At 55.3% G+C, this 18,708-nt stretch overlaps 7 protein-coding genes across 8 annotated transcripts; 5 read left to right on the top strand and 2 right to left on the bottom strand.

Moving 5' to 3' along the window:
• Positions 1-108: 108 nt before the first annotated feature.
• Positions 109-2,304, bottom strand: PV07_06023. 2 transcript variants are annotated; one of them, XM_016392964.1, is made up of 4 exons: positions 1,307-2,304; positions 825-1,256; positions 654-768; positions 109-598 (listed from the first exon to the last, which is right to left on the bottom strand). In XM_016392964.1, the coding sequence occupies exons 1-4, from the start codon at positions 1,720-1,722 to the stop codon at positions 422-424; spliced, it is 1,140 nt and encodes a 379-aa protein (XP_016250483.1). In that variant the 5' UTR covers positions 1,723-2,304; the 3' UTR covers positions 109-421. The 2 variants fall into 2 exon arrangements, with proteins under 2 accessions (XP_016250483.1, XP_016250484.1); XM_016392965.1 differs by having other exon boundaries at positions 654-1,256.
• A 632-nt stretch (positions 2,305-2,936) lies between these two features.
• Positions 2,937-3,818, bottom strand: PV07_06022 (uncharacterized protein). Its single transcript, XM_016392963.1, has one exon. It carries the CDS (start codon positions 3,469-3,471, stop codon positions 3,118-3,120), a length of 354 nt encoding a protein of 117 aa, XP_016250482.1. The 5' UTR covers positions 3,472-3,818; the 3' UTR covers positions 2,937-3,117.
• Positions 3,719-6,539, top strand: PV07_06021 (glycerol kinase). Its single transcript, XM_016392962.1, has 5 exons — positions 3,719-4,548; positions 4,621-4,759; positions 4,858-5,710; positions 5,771-5,937; positions 6,013-6,539. The coding sequence occupies exons 1-5, from the start codon at positions 4,373-4,375 to the stop codon at positions 6,250-6,252; spliced, it is 1,575 nt and encodes a 524-aa protein (XP_016250481.1). The 5' UTR covers positions 3,719-4,372; the 3' UTR covers positions 6,253-6,539.
• A 276-nt stretch (positions 6,540-6,815) lies between these two features.
• On the top strand, positions 6,816-9,203 carry PV07_06020 (uncharacterized protein). The gene is made up of 2 exons (XM_016392961.1): positions 6,816-7,325; positions 7,400-9,203. Exons 1-2 carry the CDS (start codon positions 7,087-7,089, stop codon positions 8,535-8,537), a joined length of 1,377 nt encoding a protein of 458 aa, XP_016250480.1. The 5' UTR covers positions 6,816-7,086; the 3' UTR covers positions 8,538-9,203.
• Positions 9,204-9,300: 97 nt separating this feature from the next.
• On the top strand, positions 9,301-11,410 carry PV07_06019 (uncharacterized protein). Its single transcript, XM_016392960.1, has 2 exons — positions 9,301-9,752; positions 9,817-11,410. Exons 1-2 carry the CDS (start codon positions 9,583-9,585, stop codon positions 11,168-11,170), a joined length of 1,524 nt encoding a protein of 507 aa, XP_016250479.1. The 5' UTR covers positions 9,301-9,582; the 3' UTR covers positions 11,171-11,410.
• Positions 11,411-11,684: 274 nt separating this feature from the next.
• On the top strand, positions 11,685-13,909 carry PV07_06018 (uncharacterized protein). Its single transcript, XM_016392959.1, has 4 exons — positions 11,685-11,933; positions 12,018-12,778; positions 12,834-12,958; positions 13,011-13,909. The coding sequence occupies exons 1-4, from the start codon at positions 11,878-11,880 to the stop codon at positions 13,848-13,850; spliced, it is 1,782 nt and encodes a 593-aa protein (XP_016250478.1). The 5' UTR covers positions 11,685-11,877; the 3' UTR covers positions 13,851-13,909.
• Positions 13,910-14,535: 626 nt separating this feature from the next.
• Positions 14,536-18,259, top strand: PV07_06017 (uncharacterized protein). Its single transcript, XM_016392958.1, has 2 exons — positions 14,536-15,082; positions 15,135-18,259. Exons 1-2 carry the CDS (start codon positions 14,862-14,864, stop codon positions 17,089-17,091), a joined length of 2,178 nt encoding a protein of 725 aa, XP_016250477.1. The 5' UTR covers positions 14,536-14,861; the 3' UTR covers positions 17,092-18,259.
• The last annotated feature ends 449 nt before the right edge of the window (positions 18,260-18,708 follow it).

The following is an 18,708-nucleotide window of genomic DNA, read 5'->3' as shown; positions in this document are numbered from 1 at the left end:
GGCGGAGGTCGTGAGAAGGTCTGTTTGGGAGATGGAAGATTGAGAAGAAGCTGGAGCTCGAATAGAGTTTGGCAGGAAATTAAGCGCTAGTCCCAAAGTGGAAGGAAGGACGCGCCCAGCCCAAGGCAAAGGCCCAAATGGTTGTGTCGAGGCCCTGAAGATCGCAGAGTATACACCACATATTGATTATTTTGCTTTCATGTACCTTCGTCAACGTCATCAAACACCTAGAAATACATGTCTGGAGTATGGGTCCCGTTTTGTCTGCCTGCCTCTTTTCTTGTTGACATCCGGCCACCCTTGGGGCCTTCACAGTAACATCCCGTGCCCCTGCGGTCTCCCTTTGCGTGAACCAACCGAGTTGTTTTGTGCGAGTCCAGAATCCAAGCCGAAGGAGAAAGTGAGTTGATCCGGAGATTGTTTACACCTTCGAGGCTTCTTTCGGGACATAGGTGTTGGACCATGTCGCCCTATTCGGCGTGAGGAATCTGGCCAATCCCACATATGGCGTGTTGATGGGTGATTCGCCAGTGAACAGGAACATGTCGTATAGCCAGCCGCCGAAGGTGCATCCGAAGAAGGGAGCAACCATGGGTACCTACGAAAACGGTTAGCAGAGAGCTTTCTGTTGCGGCGGTGGTGGTTGATCTTACCCAGAAGTAATAATTGCCAGCATGCCACACATGTGGACCGTACCCAAGCATATACGACATCAATCTTGGGCCAAAGTCTCGGGCCAGATTGATCGCATAGCCAGTTTCCCAGCCGCTGTTGGCGGGGAAAGTTAGTTCGTCGCTTTTCAGCCGCGGCCCAGCACAACTTACAAGCAAGCGCCGATCCCAAAGATGATGAAGAACAGCCCCAAGGGTGTCAGATTACCAGCCCCCAGATTGCCATCGTCTTTGAGAGCGTAGATCAAGAACATGAGGATCGAACTGGCGATGAACTCGGAGAAGAACTGTCCAGTCTTGGTCATGAACGGCGCCGGGTAGGTGCAGAAGATTCCCGCAGTTGCAGTGTCCGAATAGCCCGGGACCGTTCGAATGTGGGCGCCCCCTTCGAAAACGTCGATGGCCGATTTGTAGTTGGCGTACACCACCCCCGAGGCGCATAGGGCTCCTAACGTCTGGGCAACCATGTAGATGGGGAATTTGCGCCAGGGAAACTTGCGAAACACGCAGTTGGCCCATGTCACTGCTGGGTTTAAATGGGCTCCTGAGATGCCAGCGGTGTACACTCCCAGCATAACGCCCAATCTTTGGAGAATTAGCGACAGGAGACTCAAAAATATGCGATTTTCACTCACCCCCAGCCCCAGGAGATCGACTGGTAGTCACCTTTGGTTCCGTTGCTGAGCACGACTTGAGCCACGACGCCGTCGCCAAAGAGAATCAGAATGAAGACGCCAAAGAACTCGGAGAGCGGTTCCCGCATAAAGTGCCGAAACCTGCTCCAGGCCAGATCCGGCTCTGATTGGACGACATCTTCCTGGGGGACTTTGTGATCGACCAGAGGACCATGTTCCGCGTAGGGAGGCTGGCCGTCGACGGTGGTATGGCGGTATTCGTGGGGTTGGTGGAAGATGCCATGCTCATTGTGGGTGGCGGGAGGGGTAGAGGAGAGGGATTCCTTCTCGAGAGCCATGATGCCGGCGTCGTTGGCCTTGGACGAGTTCACAGGGAGAGAAAGCGAGAGGGACTGGATGTGGTCAGGGGAAGCCATTTGGGGTCAGCTCCCCGGAGCGAGGCAACGAGAGTCTTATCAAGTTTTTCCTCGACTTGGGGCCCCGGTGGGTGTGGTCACGAACCGGGGTGTTGAACCGCATGGTGCAGAAGACAAGCCGCCAGGTCGAAGTTCGGAGGCGGGCGGGTACGAACCAGTCATGACGAGGGGAGGATTGGAGACCAATTTTTGTTGCCTTCGAGAGGCGAGGTTGCATGCAGGGCGGAACCAGGTGGGTGGAGGTGATGAGCTACCAAAAATCATGTATCACGCACGAATGGAAAGGTGTGGTGATCGATCTCGGGCCCACGAAACCCGAGGGTCAGGTTTGACTTGAAGAGGTCAGCAACTACGCGGGAATCTGGAGAGTCTGGGGAGCCTTGTGGATGGCCGTTGGGATGGCGTGGCGAGGGAGGAGGATGAGGGCGAAGCTAGGCACGGGACCAGGTGGTGGATGAGTCGAGTTGAGGTAGGGATTCCGGCCATGCAGCACGCACCAGCACCAGCACCAGCAGAGGGATCAGGGATCGAGAGAGGATGGGCAAGGAGGAGTAGCTTGCGAAGTGTACTCGGTACTGTCATACACGTACAAGGGTGCGGACTCGAAAGTGGATGGACATCTCGTAAGGTACTTCCCATTGTTGGACCACAGGCGGTGGATGGTGGACGCGAGGCAATAAACGGACCAACGAGAGGCTCGGGACAGGTCTGACCGAGGCTGACACTGTCTGTCTGTCTGTCTGTCTCTCTCCTCCTCTGCGTCCTCTTACGGCCATTCGTTACTCTTCCTTGTGCGTCTCCCTCCTCTCCCAGCCACCCTGTTCAAAACTGTCTACAGGATTACTCCCCTTTGGGAACTGCTTGGCCACAACGAATGGACGCCGTACCGAGCACAAAACGCATGCTTATGATTAATCATCGCCACTCAGTCCACAATCATCAGAGCAGCCTTTTACCAACTTGACCACCCCCGAACGACCCTCGTACCTCTCTAACTACAGAGCCGATCCCCCTACCCTCCTCGCCGTATTGTTTCGCTGGCCCTAGACATCAAGCCACCGCCGGGGTAGACTGCTTTGGTCCAGGTACTGGGACTAGGGCCGGTAGATCTAGATCTCCGCCCGAGAACCAACCACCGAGTCCAGTCTGACGAAACGAGAGTTCTCTCGTGGTTGCCACTATTGGTCATTTGTCAAGAGATGGACTCGATGATTATACGCAGTGATACCCCGATCCTCAGTTGACGATACCAGCTCTTTGATTCCGGCGGCTCCCTCGTCGTCATCTCGCGCGAGTGCGTCAGACTGTGCCATTTTTTTCTTCTTCCAGAGGCTCGCCACCTCCACCAGCTTCTGCAAGTCTACACTTCTGCCATCCTCGCGGGTTTTAAAATAGTCATCTCTTCAAGAGTTGTTGGTGGTCGCCAGGAGACTGGCCGGCTTGTCGTTGTTGTAAACGTGGCAGCACGTCCACACACAAGACGCAGATGCGTGATATCGGCTGTACAAAATCCCCCGACAAATCCAACCGCCAGGACGAAACCCGCAAGAAGCGGCAACACAGCGCGCTGCCGTATCTCTGACTCTCATCCTGGCAACCAACCACACTCGCTCTTACCCCGCAGAAATGCTGGCCCCAAGACAAGACAAGGGCCTTGAAAATGCTACACAAATCCAGTCCAAGCTGCCACCGAGTGGCCCCCCCCAGGACGCCCAGAAACGCCACCGTGTCCCTGGGACGCTCTGCCATTGCCTCGTATCCCTTTTATACGCTCTTGTGTGTGATGTTGCTGCTCAGCTCAGCCTCCGCACTGCTGCCGAGAGCTGCCGCCTGGATGAGAACTCTTTTCGAGCTCCGGACAAATTGGCATTGGGCCTGGTCTTTAACGCTACCCGAAGCCGATGTTGCACCCGTGATGCTGGGCGAAACGGCACCAGCTGCCCTTTGTCTAACCCCTCGTCTTCCTGCTGCTGCTCTTTTTGTTCTATCACATTCGTCTCAGCGGAGGTGGTTGGCCTGACGTGCGTTAGCCGGCTAGTAGTGGAACGGGATTGACGCCGCCATGCAAGCCCTGATGATGCCCCCGTCTTCCTCACTTCCCGTGGTGGCCGACTTCTCCTAGAGCGATGCTAGGGCCTTAAATAATATCTCGTGCGTCTCGAACCTGGATCGGCATGCCGCTGATTGCATGATCGAGCACCCAAGAGTCCAACGGCGCTCGTGCAGAGGCTTGGCCCCCCCTCATCCTTGACACATCTCTCGCCATCGCAGCCCGCGTGGGCACTTGGAGACGGTCTCCCCGAAAACCCCGGATTCCGCACCTAGACCAAGTCACCAGTGACTGAAAAGCCTCAGCGGCCTCAACCAGCCTCTGCATCTCGGGGTCTGACACCCCGAGCCCGAGCTTGAGCTTCGAGAAAGTTTCGAGCCACCCAGAAAGTCAAAGCGCGCATCAGCGGCTCTCTCGAACGAGGAGAGCGAGAACTAGAGCTTCGCTCGACAAAGATACTGATCATCCATCCGCCCTTTCGAAGCTCCGTCGTCGACCAAGGACAAAAGGAATTGCCGACATCGAGCTACTCCTCTTTCCCTCTTGCACGCCCATTATTCAACTCTCGCAAATCTCTTGCAGTCCAGGTTGATTGATTGGATGTTGGCCACCATCAGAACCAAAATGGGCGACACCACAAAGTCGGCCTCGCACGAGACGTTCGTGGGCTCCATCGACCAGGGCACCACCAGCACGCGGTTTCTGATCTTCAACCGGCACGGCGAGGTGATTGCCTCGCACCAGATCGAATTCAAGCAATTCTATCCACATCCCGGGTAAGTCTCCCTCTCTCTCTCTTAAAGAACGAGAATGGTGTGATGTGTTTTGCATTTCTAATTTGATGATAGATGGCATGAGCACGATCCACTCGAAATAATTTCGTCGGTGGAGCAGTGCATCGACGGTGCCGTCAAGGACCTCGAGACCCAGGGCCACGCAAGTGCGAATATCAAGGCCGTGGGGATCACGAACCAGCGTGAGACGACGGTAAGACTCCCTTACCCCTCCGGCTGGCGAGCCCCCCCTCCTGCGAGCCAATAATCGGGTTTTGACTGACTCGCTTTTCCTGCTCGGAAATCTATTAGGTCGTATGGAACCACGAGACGGGCGAGCCGTTGTACAGGGCAATCGTTTGGACAGACACTCGTACACAGGCCCTGATCCGTAAGCTCAAGCATCGGTTGGGATCAGACCAGCTGCAGCAGCTTTGCGGGCTCCCATTGTCGACGTACCCTTCGGTGGGCAAGCTACTATGGCTCCTCGAAAACGAGCCCAAGGTCAAGGAGGCCTACGACAAAGGAGTTCTCGCCTTCGGCACCATCGACGCCTGGCTGGTCTACAAGCTCAACGGCGGGCCCAAGAAGAACGTGTTTGTATCCGACCCGACCAACGCCTCGCGGACCATGTTCATGAACCTCAAGACCCTGGACTACGACGAGTCGCTCATTGACTTCTTCCGCCTGGACCAGGCCAAGATCCACCTCCCCAAGATTACCCGGTCGTCGGATCCCGAGGCGTACGGGCGTCTGGAGCTGAGTATGCTGAAGGGCACCCCGATTACTGGCTGCCTGGGCGATCAATCGGCCGCCCTGGTCGGCCAAAAGGGATTCACTCCCGGGCTGGCCAAAAATACCTACGGCACCGGCTGTTTCCTCCTGTACAATGTCGGTGAAAAGCCGGTCTTCTCCACCCACGGCCTGCTCGGCACCGTGGCCTACGACTTCGGCGAGGGAAAGCGCATGTATGCCCTCGAGGGCAGCATCGCCGTCGCGGGATCCAGCGTCAAGTTCCTGGTCGATAATTTCGGGTTCGTCGAGTCCTCCAGCAAGATCAGCCAGTTGGCCGCCACGGTCGAGGACAATGGCGGCTGCGTCTTCGTCACCGCCTTCAGCGGCTTGTTTGCTCCGTACTGGATCGACGATGCCAGAGGAACCATCTGTAAGTGGCTAGGCTCTCTGCTCGTCAGCCTCGCCGATAGCTGATCTTCTTTCTGTCCAGACGGCATAACCGCCTACACGCAACGCGGGCACATTGCCCGGGCCACCCTCGAGGCCACGTGCTTCCAGACCAAAGCAATCCTCGACGCCATGGAGAAGGACTCGGGTGCTAAACTCGCGGAGCTTGCCGTCGACGGCGGCATGAGCAACTCCGATCTGACCATGCAGGTACGTCGGCCGTTGTTTGCGGACTTTTGATCTGTGAGGTGCGGACAGAGTGCTAACGACTAACGCCTGGCTTAGACACAAGCGGACCTGATCCAGATCCCGGTGCGGCGCCCCCAGATGCGCGAGACTACAGCCCTGGGAGCCGCGATTGCTGCCGGCCTGGCCGTCGGGGTGTGGGACAGCATTGAGGAACTGAAAGACATCAACGTCGAGGGGAGTACGGTCTTCAAACCACAGTTGCATGAAGCCAAGAGCAAGGAGATGTTTGAGCGATGGGAGAAGGCGGTTCAGATGTCCAAAGGTTGGTCGTCATGAAAAAGAGAAAGTGGATTGCGCAAACTAAAGTCTTACGTTGCGGCTCGCCCATCCGCGACGCCGCTTAACTACCAATGATGCTTGAGTTGACGGCATCATTGCCACTGCCCATCCCCTCCCTGCGCGCCGTGATGTTGCACGTCTCTGGCTGAATCTCTCTTGTCGTCCCAAGTGCCGGAATCCCAAAGTCACTGGCATTGTGTCCCAGACCCCAAGGACCAACACATGCGAAAGATCTGGCCGTCGCCACATTTGACTGACCGACTCTTGGAGCACTGGTGCTGACAGGATTGTTGGCGCAGCCCTTGATATGATGCAGACGGCGCACCAGCTCGCCTGTGGTTGGTCGCCGCTCGACGCCAGCGCCGGCATTCGAGATCTCGAGGAGCCAAAAGAGCAAACATCGGAGTTCTCTCAGGCATCGGATCTGCCAAGCTCGGAGCTCTGTGCGGGATAATCGCCGTCATTACATCCGTGATACGCGAGTCTGTCGCGGTGGCTTCAGCGAGAACCTTGCGCTGCGACGCGCCGGCCGATACCCTGCATTACATCGGTTTTCGCCGTATTTGACACGTGTTTTGGGTGATGGAGTCGGCTATTCGGCACTGGTTGAGGACCATGTTACCCCAAAAAGCCCACCGCTTCAGCAGAAACCCAACGAACTTTTGATGCAGGCGCCCTTTGGAGATGCAGTCTGCATGCAGCAATGTCTCTCTTTCGTCCTCTTGCTCAATTCCCTTATCTTGCTCAGATTCCCGGTAGAATTCCCAGCAGTAACCTCTTTTCCAAAAGCCGACAGCTAGATCCAATGCTCGTGAGACCAAGACACCCAACATGTCGAGTCAGGATATCTCGGAGTACGAGAAAGACGTCATAGAGAGCCGTCCCGACGGTGAAAAGAACTTCGAGCAGACTTTGTTCCCGGAACTTAAACAGGTCACCAGCAATGCCCTGAGCAGGATCACCTCACGCCTCAGCACTCGAGATATCGTCGACCCTGGGCCACCTCCCGATGGAGGCCTCAAAGCATGGATCCAAGTCGCCATGGGGTGGATTGTTTGCTTTTGTACCTGGTATGTCGAAGTCCGGAACCCCCGGGAGGACGTCGGAGCCCTGCGCAGAATAGACCGCTCATGCTTTTCCTCAGGGGTTATATCAATTCGTTTGGCGTCTTTCAGACCTATTATACCGAGACGTTGGGTGAATCCCAGTCAACCATCTCCTGGGTGGGCTCGGTTCAGCTGTGGATCGTCTTCTTCGTGAGCGCCTTCTCCGGTCGGGCGCTGGACGCTGGGTTGTTCGTTCCCACCTTGCTTATCGGATCGATCATCCAAATCGTCGGCATTTTCATGACCAGCCTGTGCAAGACCTTCTGGCAGCTTTTGCTTGCTCAAGGCCTCTGCACGGGCCTGGGGAGCGGGATATTCTTCTGCCCGACCCTAGGACTTGTGACGACATATTTCAGGAGGAATCGAGGGGTTGCTGTCGCCATTGTGTCGACCGGGAACTCGGTGGGCGGCGCCATATATCCCGTGATTGTGCGCCAGCTCCTCCCAAAGATTGGATATGCATGGACTATCCGCGTCCTCGGTTTCATGAACTTGGGATTGCTTTCGTTGGCGCTGGCATGCATGCGGCCGAGATTGCCTCCTCGAAAGGCCGGCCCGATAGTAGAATGGAGGGCATTCTATGAAGTGCCGTACGTCTGTGTTCTCCTGGGCATGTCGCTCGTCTTTGGGGGTCTGTTCTTCTCCTACTATTACATCGCCTCCTTCGGCCGGACGATTTTAGACATGAGCTATCAAGACTCACTCACCTTGCTCATCATCTTCAACGGGGCCGCGGTACCCGTTCGACTTGTCACGGGTTTCATTGCGGATCGGTTCATGGGTCCGCTGAATGCCATGGTGCCGCTCCTTTTCATCAACGCGCTTTTTGCATTTACCTGGATTGCAGTGAAGTCGCAGACAGGCATGTATGTGTTTGCAACATTTTATGGTTTCTCGGCAGGAGCCTTCCAGTGTCTCTTTCCGACGACGGTGACGAGTTTGAACAACGACTTGAGTAAGAATGGAGTGAGGATGGGTATGGCTTTCTCGTTGTTCAGTTTTGCAGGACTTTCTGGACCTCCGATCGGAGGAGCGTTATTGTCGACAAATGGGGGAGGGCGCGGCGGATATCTGGTCGCACAGATATGCCTTGGAGTACTTACCGGAGTGGGCGCTTGTTTGATGTATGCCGCTCGCGTGTATAAAGTGGGCTGGAGTTGGAAGATCAAATGTTAAAGCAAGGTCGACGAGGGCTGTCGAGAGAGATTTAGGAGTCGGTCATGGTTCCGCCGTGACCAGCAACTTCATCATCTCGTCTACCCCGTCGGTTCTCTTCGAGATACCCGTGATTATCCGACGTCTTGGCCTTTAAGGCAATACCAAGTCGGCTTTCTGCACGCTAGGCAAGCCCTGCACGACATCGAAAGCTCGAAAAGGATACCGGGGGACTGTACTGTGGATGATGGCAAAATGACAGTCCGTCCCCAGGGTGACGGCTGGAGAATGGCTTGCTGGGATTTGCAGTTGGCGAGAAGGTGGAACAACACCACGATCTACTCGGTTGGTACTGGACATTGACAACCCGACTTCCTCGGAGGCACTTGGGGAGATTTGACGCGAACATTGCGAGCTAGGAAGAGAAGAAAAGGTAGAGGATGGGTTTTCACGGGCGTTGATCGATTTTATTTGATGGCGGCATCTGAGGTGAGATGACGCGAGCCCTCAGGAGGCCCATATATTCGAGGGATCCGAGCTTGAATCCTCCTCGTCTGTTTGAATAGATAGAAGCGTCAAGGATAGATTATAGAGACCGGAAGGAGAGAAAGGGAAAAGATAACGATGGCGGCGATAGGAGCAATTTCATGGTTGGATGGTATTGACTGCGCCCATTGTACACCGCAGATGCCCATGCGCCTGCGACCCAGAGCCAAGACCGTCACAACTATTGATCGTCGCCCAAATTTCACCCATCTTCTTGTTTTGTCATTGATGCTTGTGCCTTTCCTTTTCCTTTCCCTTCTCCTTCGCTCGACCGTTCTATGGCCCTTCTGTTATTCCTTCTGCTACATTGACTTTCTGTCCCTAAATAGTTGCGACTAGCACCGAGCATGTTCCGTCCTTCTCTGCGCGTCGTTCGCACACGTGGACCCTAACTGTGATGCAAGATCGATTCTTCATCCGCACCACCCTCTCCATCGTCACTCATCGGGATTATTCAGGTCAATAAGCACCGAAAGAGCTATGAGGCAGCGAGATCCCCTAGGCAGGATCTGGCAGCTCCATGGAAGATCTCCCTCGCATCGGCTCTGAGAAGGAGGTATATGACCTCTCCGTCCTCCGCCACAATGGCTTTCGTCGACGACACTCATCTCGAAGGATTCTTCGAGGACCCATCTTCGCCATGATGATCCTGGCACCGCTGGCCACCGTTGTTGTATTGCTAGGCTGGAGGTAAGTTGCCAATTCCCCAAACACAGTCCATCTGCCTACCCAGATGCTCATCTCACAACAAAAGCGGGGTGCAAGTCGGAAGCTCGTCGGCTCCGGTGTCAGATTCATGCGACACTGTCGCGGCGGGTTTTCAATGTCAACCGGCGATTTCTCACTATTGGGGCCAGTACTCACCCTACTTCACTGTGCCTTCCGATATCTCGGCAGGAATCCCCAATGACTGCGAAGTCACGTTCGTTCAGATCTTGTCCCGCCATGGGGCCCGAGATCCAACCGCGTCAAAGACCAAGACATACAACGACACCATCAGACAGGTGCAGGCCAACGTGAAAAACTTCACAGGACCATACGCCTTTATCGCCAACTATTCCTATACCCTCGGCGCGGACCAATTGACGACTTTCGGCCAGGAGCAGATGGTCAACTCGGGCACTAAGTTCTATGATCGGTATCGTGCACTTGCAAAATCCCTCGAACCCTTCGTCCGTTCATCGAGCGAGAATCGAGTGGTGGAGTCGGCTCTTAATTGGACACAGGGCTTCCATGCGGCGAGACTAGCCGATGAGTCTGCGGATGTCGACTCAGGCTATCCATATCCTGTGATCCTGCAGTATGAAGGTGATGGTTTCAACAACACGCTGAACCATGCCCTCTGCACCGAATTCGAGAACGGCACAGCTAGCAAGGTTGCTGACGACGCTCAAAAGGCCTGGGCCAAGATCTTCGTTCCTTCAATCCAGGCTCGGCTCAACGCTGGCATGCCCGGCGCCAATCTCAGCATCGACCAAACAGTGGACATTATGGACCTGTGCCCCTTCAACACCGTTGCCAACGATGACGGCACCATTTCACCATTCTGTGCCCTCTTCACCGAAAGCGAATGGCACAGTTACGGCTACTATCAGACATTGGGCAAATACTACGGATATTCTTACGGCAATCCCTTGGGCCCGACACAGGGGGTGGGATTCGTCAACGAGCTCATTGCACGGCTGACAAACACCTCTGTCGAAGACCACACGTCTACAAACCATACCCTGGACGACAATCCAGCCACGTTCCCTCCGGGCCGGAAGCTTTATGCGGATTTCAGCCACGATAACGATATGACAGCCATCTTTTCGGCTCTAGGGCTGTATAATGACACGTTACTATTGCCCAACAGGACGGTCGTGGAGGCCAGTGCGGCAGAAGGTTACAGCGCAGCATGGACCGTTCCGTTTGCTGCCAGGGCGTACATCGAGAAAATGCAGTGCCAGGGAAACACGGACGAGCTGGTTCGTGTGATTGTGAACGATCGTGTGCAGCCCCTCTCTGCTTGCGGGGGTGACGCCCTTGGTCGCTGCTCGCTGGGCAAATTTCTGACCAGTCTGGGATTCGCAAAGATGGGAGGATCCTGGGAGCAATGCTTTGTCTGATGCATGTACGGGCCTTAGAGCATGTATTAGACACATCTCCCCCTAGATGTCAGCATATGTATGATCTTCTGGAGAACTCGACCCATAGTGATCTCGCGCCCCTTGTCGGCTCGAAGAGATTGATGTTATCGTTATCTTGGGTTTCCACAAGGCCCCAGGCGATGTGTGTTTCTGGCGCAAGTCAAGAAATCATCCGGACAGCGAAGCTCGGGGCGGCCCGAGACGTGCTCGTGGCGTTGGTGAGCATCATTCGTATTTGACCACTTCGAATGCTTTGAAGCGACATAAAGTTTCGACTGGTTGATCTAGCATGCGGAGACGACATAGAAATGAACAGATGAGAAGGTGATCCAGACCCGAGTATGACGATAAAGACATTGAGAGGAACAGCTGATTTTCTCGCATGTGTCTTTCTCAAGGCGGATTAGTGTCTCTCGCCCCGACCTCGGTCCCCTCTTGATAAAGGCCGTGCTCTTTCTTGCCTCGCAGTCATTATATTGATATCGACTCAGCAGCTCTAGAGGCCACCCTTGGATTGACCGTCCGAAGAGCAATAGACTCTAGGGTTGCAACAACCGTCTCTCACTCTTGACTTGTTAAGCGTCTTATCAAGCATCTGCCACGTCTGCTGCTTTAGCTTGGGAGTCCGTCGAGGGGTAGAGTGATTGATCGCCCCGCCAGGACCAGGCCCGACAACAGCATCCAAGATGTCTCCTGTCCGGACCGTTGAGAATGCCAGTGAGGAATACACCTATATCATCTGGTGGGTGTGATTGATTTTTCCCGTCCGCTACCCGCTTCCTTCAACCCTTCTGCGCCCCACTAATGCTTTCTAACTCCCCGTCAGCGGAGGCGGCACTTCTGGCTGTGTGATCGCCGGGCGGCTGGCTGAGGCCTTCCCCAGCGCCACCTCCGACGTCTCGATCCTGGTCATCGAGGCCGGGCCGGACTCGACAGGCCACCCGCTCATCACCATGGTCGGCGGCCTCTTCCAGGCCATGGGCGGCGAGCTGGACTGGGCGCTCGAGACGGTACCGCAGGAACACCTCGACCAGCGCGTGCTGCAGCTCAACCGTGGCAAGTTCCTGGGCGGCAGCAGCGGCTTCAACGGCACGCTGTGCATCCGCGGGTGCAAGGCCGACTACGACGACTGGGAGCTCGAGGGCTGGACTGGCGACGACATGTTCCGGTACATGCAAAAGGCCGAGACGTTTCACGGCAAAGCCTGGTTCAAGGCTGCGGACGGGTCCCACGGCACGAACGGGCCCCTGCACGTCGAACCACACGACACGGCGCCGATCTCGAACCACGTCTTGGAGTCCCTGCGGGACAGGGGCTTGCCTCTGGTCGACGACATGTTCACCACGGGCGAGGCGGCACATGCCTGCGGACATGTCCCTCGGACGGTGCATGACGGCGTGAGGACTTTTAGCACGGACTACCTGAAGGGTCACGAGGATCGGGTGGATATCGTGGTGAATACCGTCGTCGACAAAATCATCCTTGAGAGCGTTGGAGGCAAGGTGGTGGCGACGGGCGTTGAGGTCGTCGACGGTTCCGGGAAGAGGAGAGTGCTGAAGGCTGGCAAGCAGGTCATACTATCTGCAGGTAGGCATTTCACCCAGCGCCCTTAGTCTCAGTGCTGTCCTAACGTGGTCGACAGGTGCGTACTGCTCGCCGACCATTCTGCTACGCTCGGGCATCGGGCCCAAAGAAGAGCTCGCGCAATTCGGCATCGACTGTAAAGTCGACTCTCCCGGCGTGGGCAAAAACTTCCAAGACCACCTGGCAAGCCGTAAATCCCCTTCTTGCGGAATAAGCCCCCTCTAATGCTCTCAAGGTCGTCTTCGTGCCGTACGAGGTCACGCAGCCGAACCTCACTAACGACCGATTCATCCACCACGCCAATGGCCTCGCAAACTCCCTGTCGACTTACCAGAGTTCTCGATCCGGCTTCTTTTCCACATTCCCTTTCGGTGTTTTCGCGTTGGCCCGACTCGGCGACGGGTTGAACTCGTCCGTCCTGTGGCGGGAGCGGTCGGCCGCATCGCCTGGGACGACACGAGACGCTGCCAACCTTACCCCACAGCAAGCCCACGTCGAATACATGCACACCGAGCTGTATTCGGGCCACGTCCACGGCTACCCAATCCCGTTGGAGGGAAAGCATGGCTTCGAGATGATGACGCTGCTGTTTAGCCAGCAAAGCCGCGGCACAGTTGCCCTACGCTCCACGAACCCGCACGACAAGCCCGTCATCGACCCCCGCTACCTGTCTGACCCGCTCGATCTGCTTATGTTAACCGAAGGCGTGCGCTTCGCTCACTCGATCGTGACATCCGGCTCCGGCACCAAGGGCATCGTCGCCCCAGGCGTGTGGATGGCGGGTCCCAAGTACGCGGCGCTCGGATCCGAAACGACCAGGGAGGACTGGGAGCCGTATGTGCGCCAGTACAGCGCGACGGCACACCACCCGGCGGGCACGTGTCGAATGGGGAAGGACGGCGATGCGATGGCGGTAGTGGATGAGAAGCTGCGGGTCAGGGGCGTCAAGGGGTTGATGGTCGCGGACTGCAGCATCATGCCGAGTCTGAACGGCGGCCACACGCAGATGCCGGCTTATGCAATTGGGGAGAAGGCCGCAGAGATGCTTATCGAGGCGTCCGAAACAAACGTTTAGACCAACCATTTGAAGACTTTGTGTCGAGTAATTGCCTCGTTGGAACAATCCCAGACCGCGTATCGCGAGGGTAAATAGCGAGAGGTAGTACACCGAGTGTGGATTGCCTGTTCTTTGCTCTGCGATGGATGTTTCTCCATTCAACGCTTTGTGGAAAGGGAGGAAGAGCTGTATCCTGGCTGGACTGAGCTAACACATCCGCCACAATCGCAGTATACTCGGACACCTCTTCCTACCATCTTTTTCAGCTTCAACGTAGGATGACTGCACGGTTGTGGCGTGGTTTGGACATTTCGATGGCCAGCCTATGCGTTCAAGAGCGTGGAACTCGTGTGACCGAGTCCATCTAGTCAATGCCGTGGTGTGGGCGATTCCTGCATGCGACTTGCCAGACAGGTAAGGAGGATCGCGGTCGGGACGTGTCATTGTGATTGAACGAGCCACCCGTGGACGCCGTTGGATGGACACTGGCCTTGTTTGCTTCCGACCTCGGTAAGCATTGTCCGGGGCAGAAGTCGGGATTCGGTATGTGTGCGGAGTGATGGTAGTGGTGGTGAGGCACAATTACTGGCCTCATCAGCGCCAAGCGCGGGAACACGAGGCTCGCTTGGAGGATCGATAACCAATGTCACCAATCTCCTCCCTCAGCATGCATGCCGCCTCTACCCATCCACAGCACCGTCCTCGTTCATCTCCTAGGGGCGCTCCTCGTCTTCCCCCTGCACTCTGCCGCACATCCATTGAGCCGCCGCGCCCCCAATACCTAACCTGCCTTGGATTGGTCGATCTTCTCCCCGGACGTTTTCTCCAGGCAAGAAACACACGACAACGCTGCAGGGGCAAGCAACAAAGTTTGTCGAGACGCTACGTGGTCACCTCAAAAGTCTAGTTGAACATCTTTGTATCCGACCACACCGACATATCATCTAACGCATCCCCTTCCCATCGAAACGATGGTCATCGGCTATCAGAATCGATTGCCAGGGAACAATTAACTGTGGGCAATGCATCATGGATGGCGCGGGCGATGTCACCTTCTCCGCAACGGGCCAGAGCCCGCAGAGACAGCAGAGTCGCCCCGAACCTCGAAGGACCAATCGTGCTTGCGTCGAATGCACACGAAGGAAAATAAAGTGTGATGGCACTCTACCCTGCCAAAACTGTCGCAAGCATTCTCTGGAGTCGAGGTGTAGTTACAGAAAGCGACAGCGGAGGACAAATCCCTCCTGGAAGTGAGTTAGGGCATCTTGCGGCTGCGGCTTCGTCTGACTGCTCGCTGTATAGGACCATAGACCAGTTGAACGAGGCTCTGAACGCGCGCAACCAGATCATCAAGCAGCTTCTACCCGCAGTTGACTTCGACAGCCTCCCTGGTCTCTCTCGAGAGAACGTCATCCGGCTGATCAGCAATGAGGTTGATCCTCAAACACCCTCGCCAGCTGCCGACAGCGGTGTCGCCAATGAGGTCGCGGAGGCCTCGCAATCACTCAACGACGTCGCAGCCGAAGAAGAATGGAATGAGGCTCAGAACGAGGAAGGTTCGGAGCCACCGGTTGGCGATGTTGTCAATGGCCTCACCGTCCACCAGCGTCCGGGCTCCTACTCGCGCATCTCCTCCACCGGTGCTTTCCTGCATGTCCTTTTCAATGCCTGCCCACCTGCAAAGCAAAAGTTCTTGGATCTTGGAAAGTCGGCCTTCCAGAAACCAAAACAGCTTGTCATTCGGGGCCCAAGCAAGGAGCCGCCTCAGGCGGCGCAAAATGTCAGCCCTGTATCCTCGACGCTTTCATCCTTGTCGTCTGCACAACAGATAGCAGTTGACGCGTATTTTGAACAGATCCACGCCCTGATTCCTATGGTGGATGAGGGTCGCTTTCGTGATGAGTTCTCGAGCCAAGAACGCACAGATGACGGCTGGAAGGCGCTTTCAAGTATGGTCCTAGCATTGGGTTCCATTGCAGCAGGAGACGATCAATCGCACTTCGCCTACCACGAGCGCGCGCGGAACGTCCTTGGCTACAACATATTTACCTCGGGAAATCTGGAAATGCTACAGGCGCTGGTTCTCTTGAGCGCTCTGTACTTGTACTACATCAACTCGCCAAACACCGCCTTCTTAGTCATGGGTACCGCGTTTCGGATGGCTATCGCAATTGGCCTACATCGTGAACCGGCGAGAACGACGAAACTCGGCCTGACGCCAGAGGAAGAAGGGTTGGCATTGTCTCGAGCCGAGGTCAGACGGAGAACTTGGTGGTGTCTGATCGCCGGCAACGCCTGGCAAGGACTGTTATTGCATCGTCCTAGGGTTGGACGATGGGATCCACTCACAATGGACACTGCATGGCCCTCTACGACACTCTCTTCAATTTCCGCGCGGCCGGAGGCTGGTGCGCGCCAGAGACATAATGAGTCTGAGGACAGAGATTGGCATGGCATAGCACTCCGCGTGACAGCCGAATTTTGCATCATCGCACAAAGAATCGGAGATCGAATGGCACAGTTGTCATACATTACACCCCGCGAGATATTCGCATTCAGTGACGAACTCGAAATCTGGAGCAAATCTCACCATTTTCGATTCTTGTCGGAGAATACATGTCCAAAACGTTTCGAACTGAATCGAGAGACCATGATGTATCGCTTTTTGGGTGTACGCGTCCTGTTATCTCGGCCACATCTGTTGCGGTTGGCAGACGACGGAATGGCCCACGACGCATTCACAGACGACGACTGGAAAGTGGTATCTCTCTGCCAAAATTCTGCGAGTGAGGTTATCGACTTGATCTGTTCTGGCCTTCATCACGACAGAGTTTCGGTCTGGCAGTCGACCTTTGCGCTTTTCCAAGCTTGCTTGATTCCCCTGATTTCTATTGCCGTGGCGAAGAAATTGAATCTATTTGGCGACGCCGCTGTCAGTGAGTGGAAACAGAGCCTAGACGGTGCTCTTCGTGCGTTCAAAGATATGAATCCACATACGAGGCCAGCGGACAGATACGGCAGCATTATTGAGGCACTGCGCGATGGTGTCGTGTCGTGGAATGACCAGGACTCTCAACACGCAGCTGATATTGACCAATACACAGAGTTTCTCGCCAACGTCAGATCCGAGGGCGCGATGGACTTGATGAATTTTGACGGACAGGACATCACCGCGCCGGGTCCATTCCTCGAGTGGTTCAATTATGATCTTGCATTTGGGGATCAAGAACTGAACTGGTACCCTCTTCCTGATCCTTGATGTCGATGGTGGCATGGATCCGAGGTCGCCCCGGGATCGATGGGATGCTATTCGACTTGAAATTCGATGCTGGCCATTGTTATTCCAACCGGAGGAAGTACGACCTTTTGGCGCGCACCAATAGTCGACTAGGTTTGCGCTGACATTGTCGAGACTTCTCACGCGCCAGTACACTTGCTTTCCCGTAGGGCATCTTTTGAGGCGCCTGGCCCATCCTGTGCATCTTCATATCGTTGTGTTAAGCCACAACCAAGCTTTATCTCCGCGCAAGCCTTCCGTCGTGCACGGTGTCGTTGCTTGGTCCGCTGTTGGTCAGATCACCATTTCATTTCCGACGAGGTTCCCTGTGTTGCAAGTGTTCTTTGAAAGCACCTCGTGACGCCTCTGAGAAAGCGTCTTACATTCGCTACTGCATGGTGATCGGAGATCAAGACATCCGCCAAAATTGACTGACAGCTGCAATCGACACTTACCGTCTGTTGCAACTGGATTGCTCAATATACAGCAAGGAATGTCAACACTGCATCACGCGGAATGTGTGCCACTTTCAATCAATGGTCTGTGGCTGCCAGGCCAAGGCTAAACACACGGACCCGCTGGAATTGCGGACTGAGTCTCCAGAGGTCCTTGAGATCAAACACGTAGAACCTAGCCACCGACCATGGGTCAAGGGGAGGCACAGCTTCGGCTGCTGCCTTGGCGGCCAACGAACACCGACCCCAAGGAGAGCCGGCCATATTTCTTGCGCAAAGATAATATACTATCCTTGGTGGCGTATAGTGAGGGCAGCCCGGATAATGTTGAGAAGACTGTGCAGGGTTTCAAGTCGCCGAGTCTCACATCAGGGAGGTTTGCTCGAGTGGCATTTCCCTTGGGGTTTAGGGTCCTCGAGCGGTTTTTTGACGTGCTCGCAGCCATCTTCTTGCCAATTTCGAACTCGGACATCTTTTAATGTTCCTTGGAAGCCGACCCCAATGGAAACTGGTATTTCATTTCGACCACCGAGCTTCATCAGCACTTATCCCAAGCGGATATCGACGGATTATAGAAGCCCGAGGACGTTTGTTCCTGTTTCAAGGAATTTTGGAAGGAGGGGGAGCTGCTTATTGCAAGATGATAGTGGTCGGGGTTCGGTTCGATCGCGTGATCGATCATGACGGGGCTCTGGCTGTTCGTCAGCTAGTCGTCCCAATTATGATACCGAAACCAACCAAAAGGCGCACATTGGAAAAGTGGCTTGACACCGCAGCCCTCGTAATCCACCGTTGCAGTACTATAACTTCAACTTCGACACAATTGCAGCGGACAACCGAGTCCAATAGGGCTCGCAGTAGTCACGGAAGGACGGCGAAGGGGGGTCCCGTTGGGAGAGCCGAGCGAATCTTTCAAGTAGAGCGCTACCCCGAAGCGACGATCAAATCGATAAACGCAAATGCTGTGTCAACGATCTGGGAGGCATAACATAGCAGCTGAATACTTCCCTGGGCTTGCTTGTGGAGTCTGTTGCAGACTACATGGGTTGGTTTCGACTAGAGACTTGTTGACGACCAATTGCTGACCAGGCACGACGTTGCTTCTCGTCGCCCTTGACATCTGATTGGGAAAGATTCCCCTGAC

Source organism: Cladophialophora immunda (assembly GCF_000835495.1).
Source record: "Cladophialophora immunda strain CBS 83496 unplaced genomic scaffold supercont1.3, whole genome shotgun sequence".
Classification (NCBI taxonomy): domain Eukaryota; kingdom Fungi; phylum Ascomycota; class Eurotiomycetes; order Chaetothyriales; family Herpotrichiellaceae; genus Cladophialophora; species Cladophialophora immunda.
Note: the sequence above shows the minus strand (reverse complement) of the source record. Positions and strands in the feature narration are given on the sequence as shown.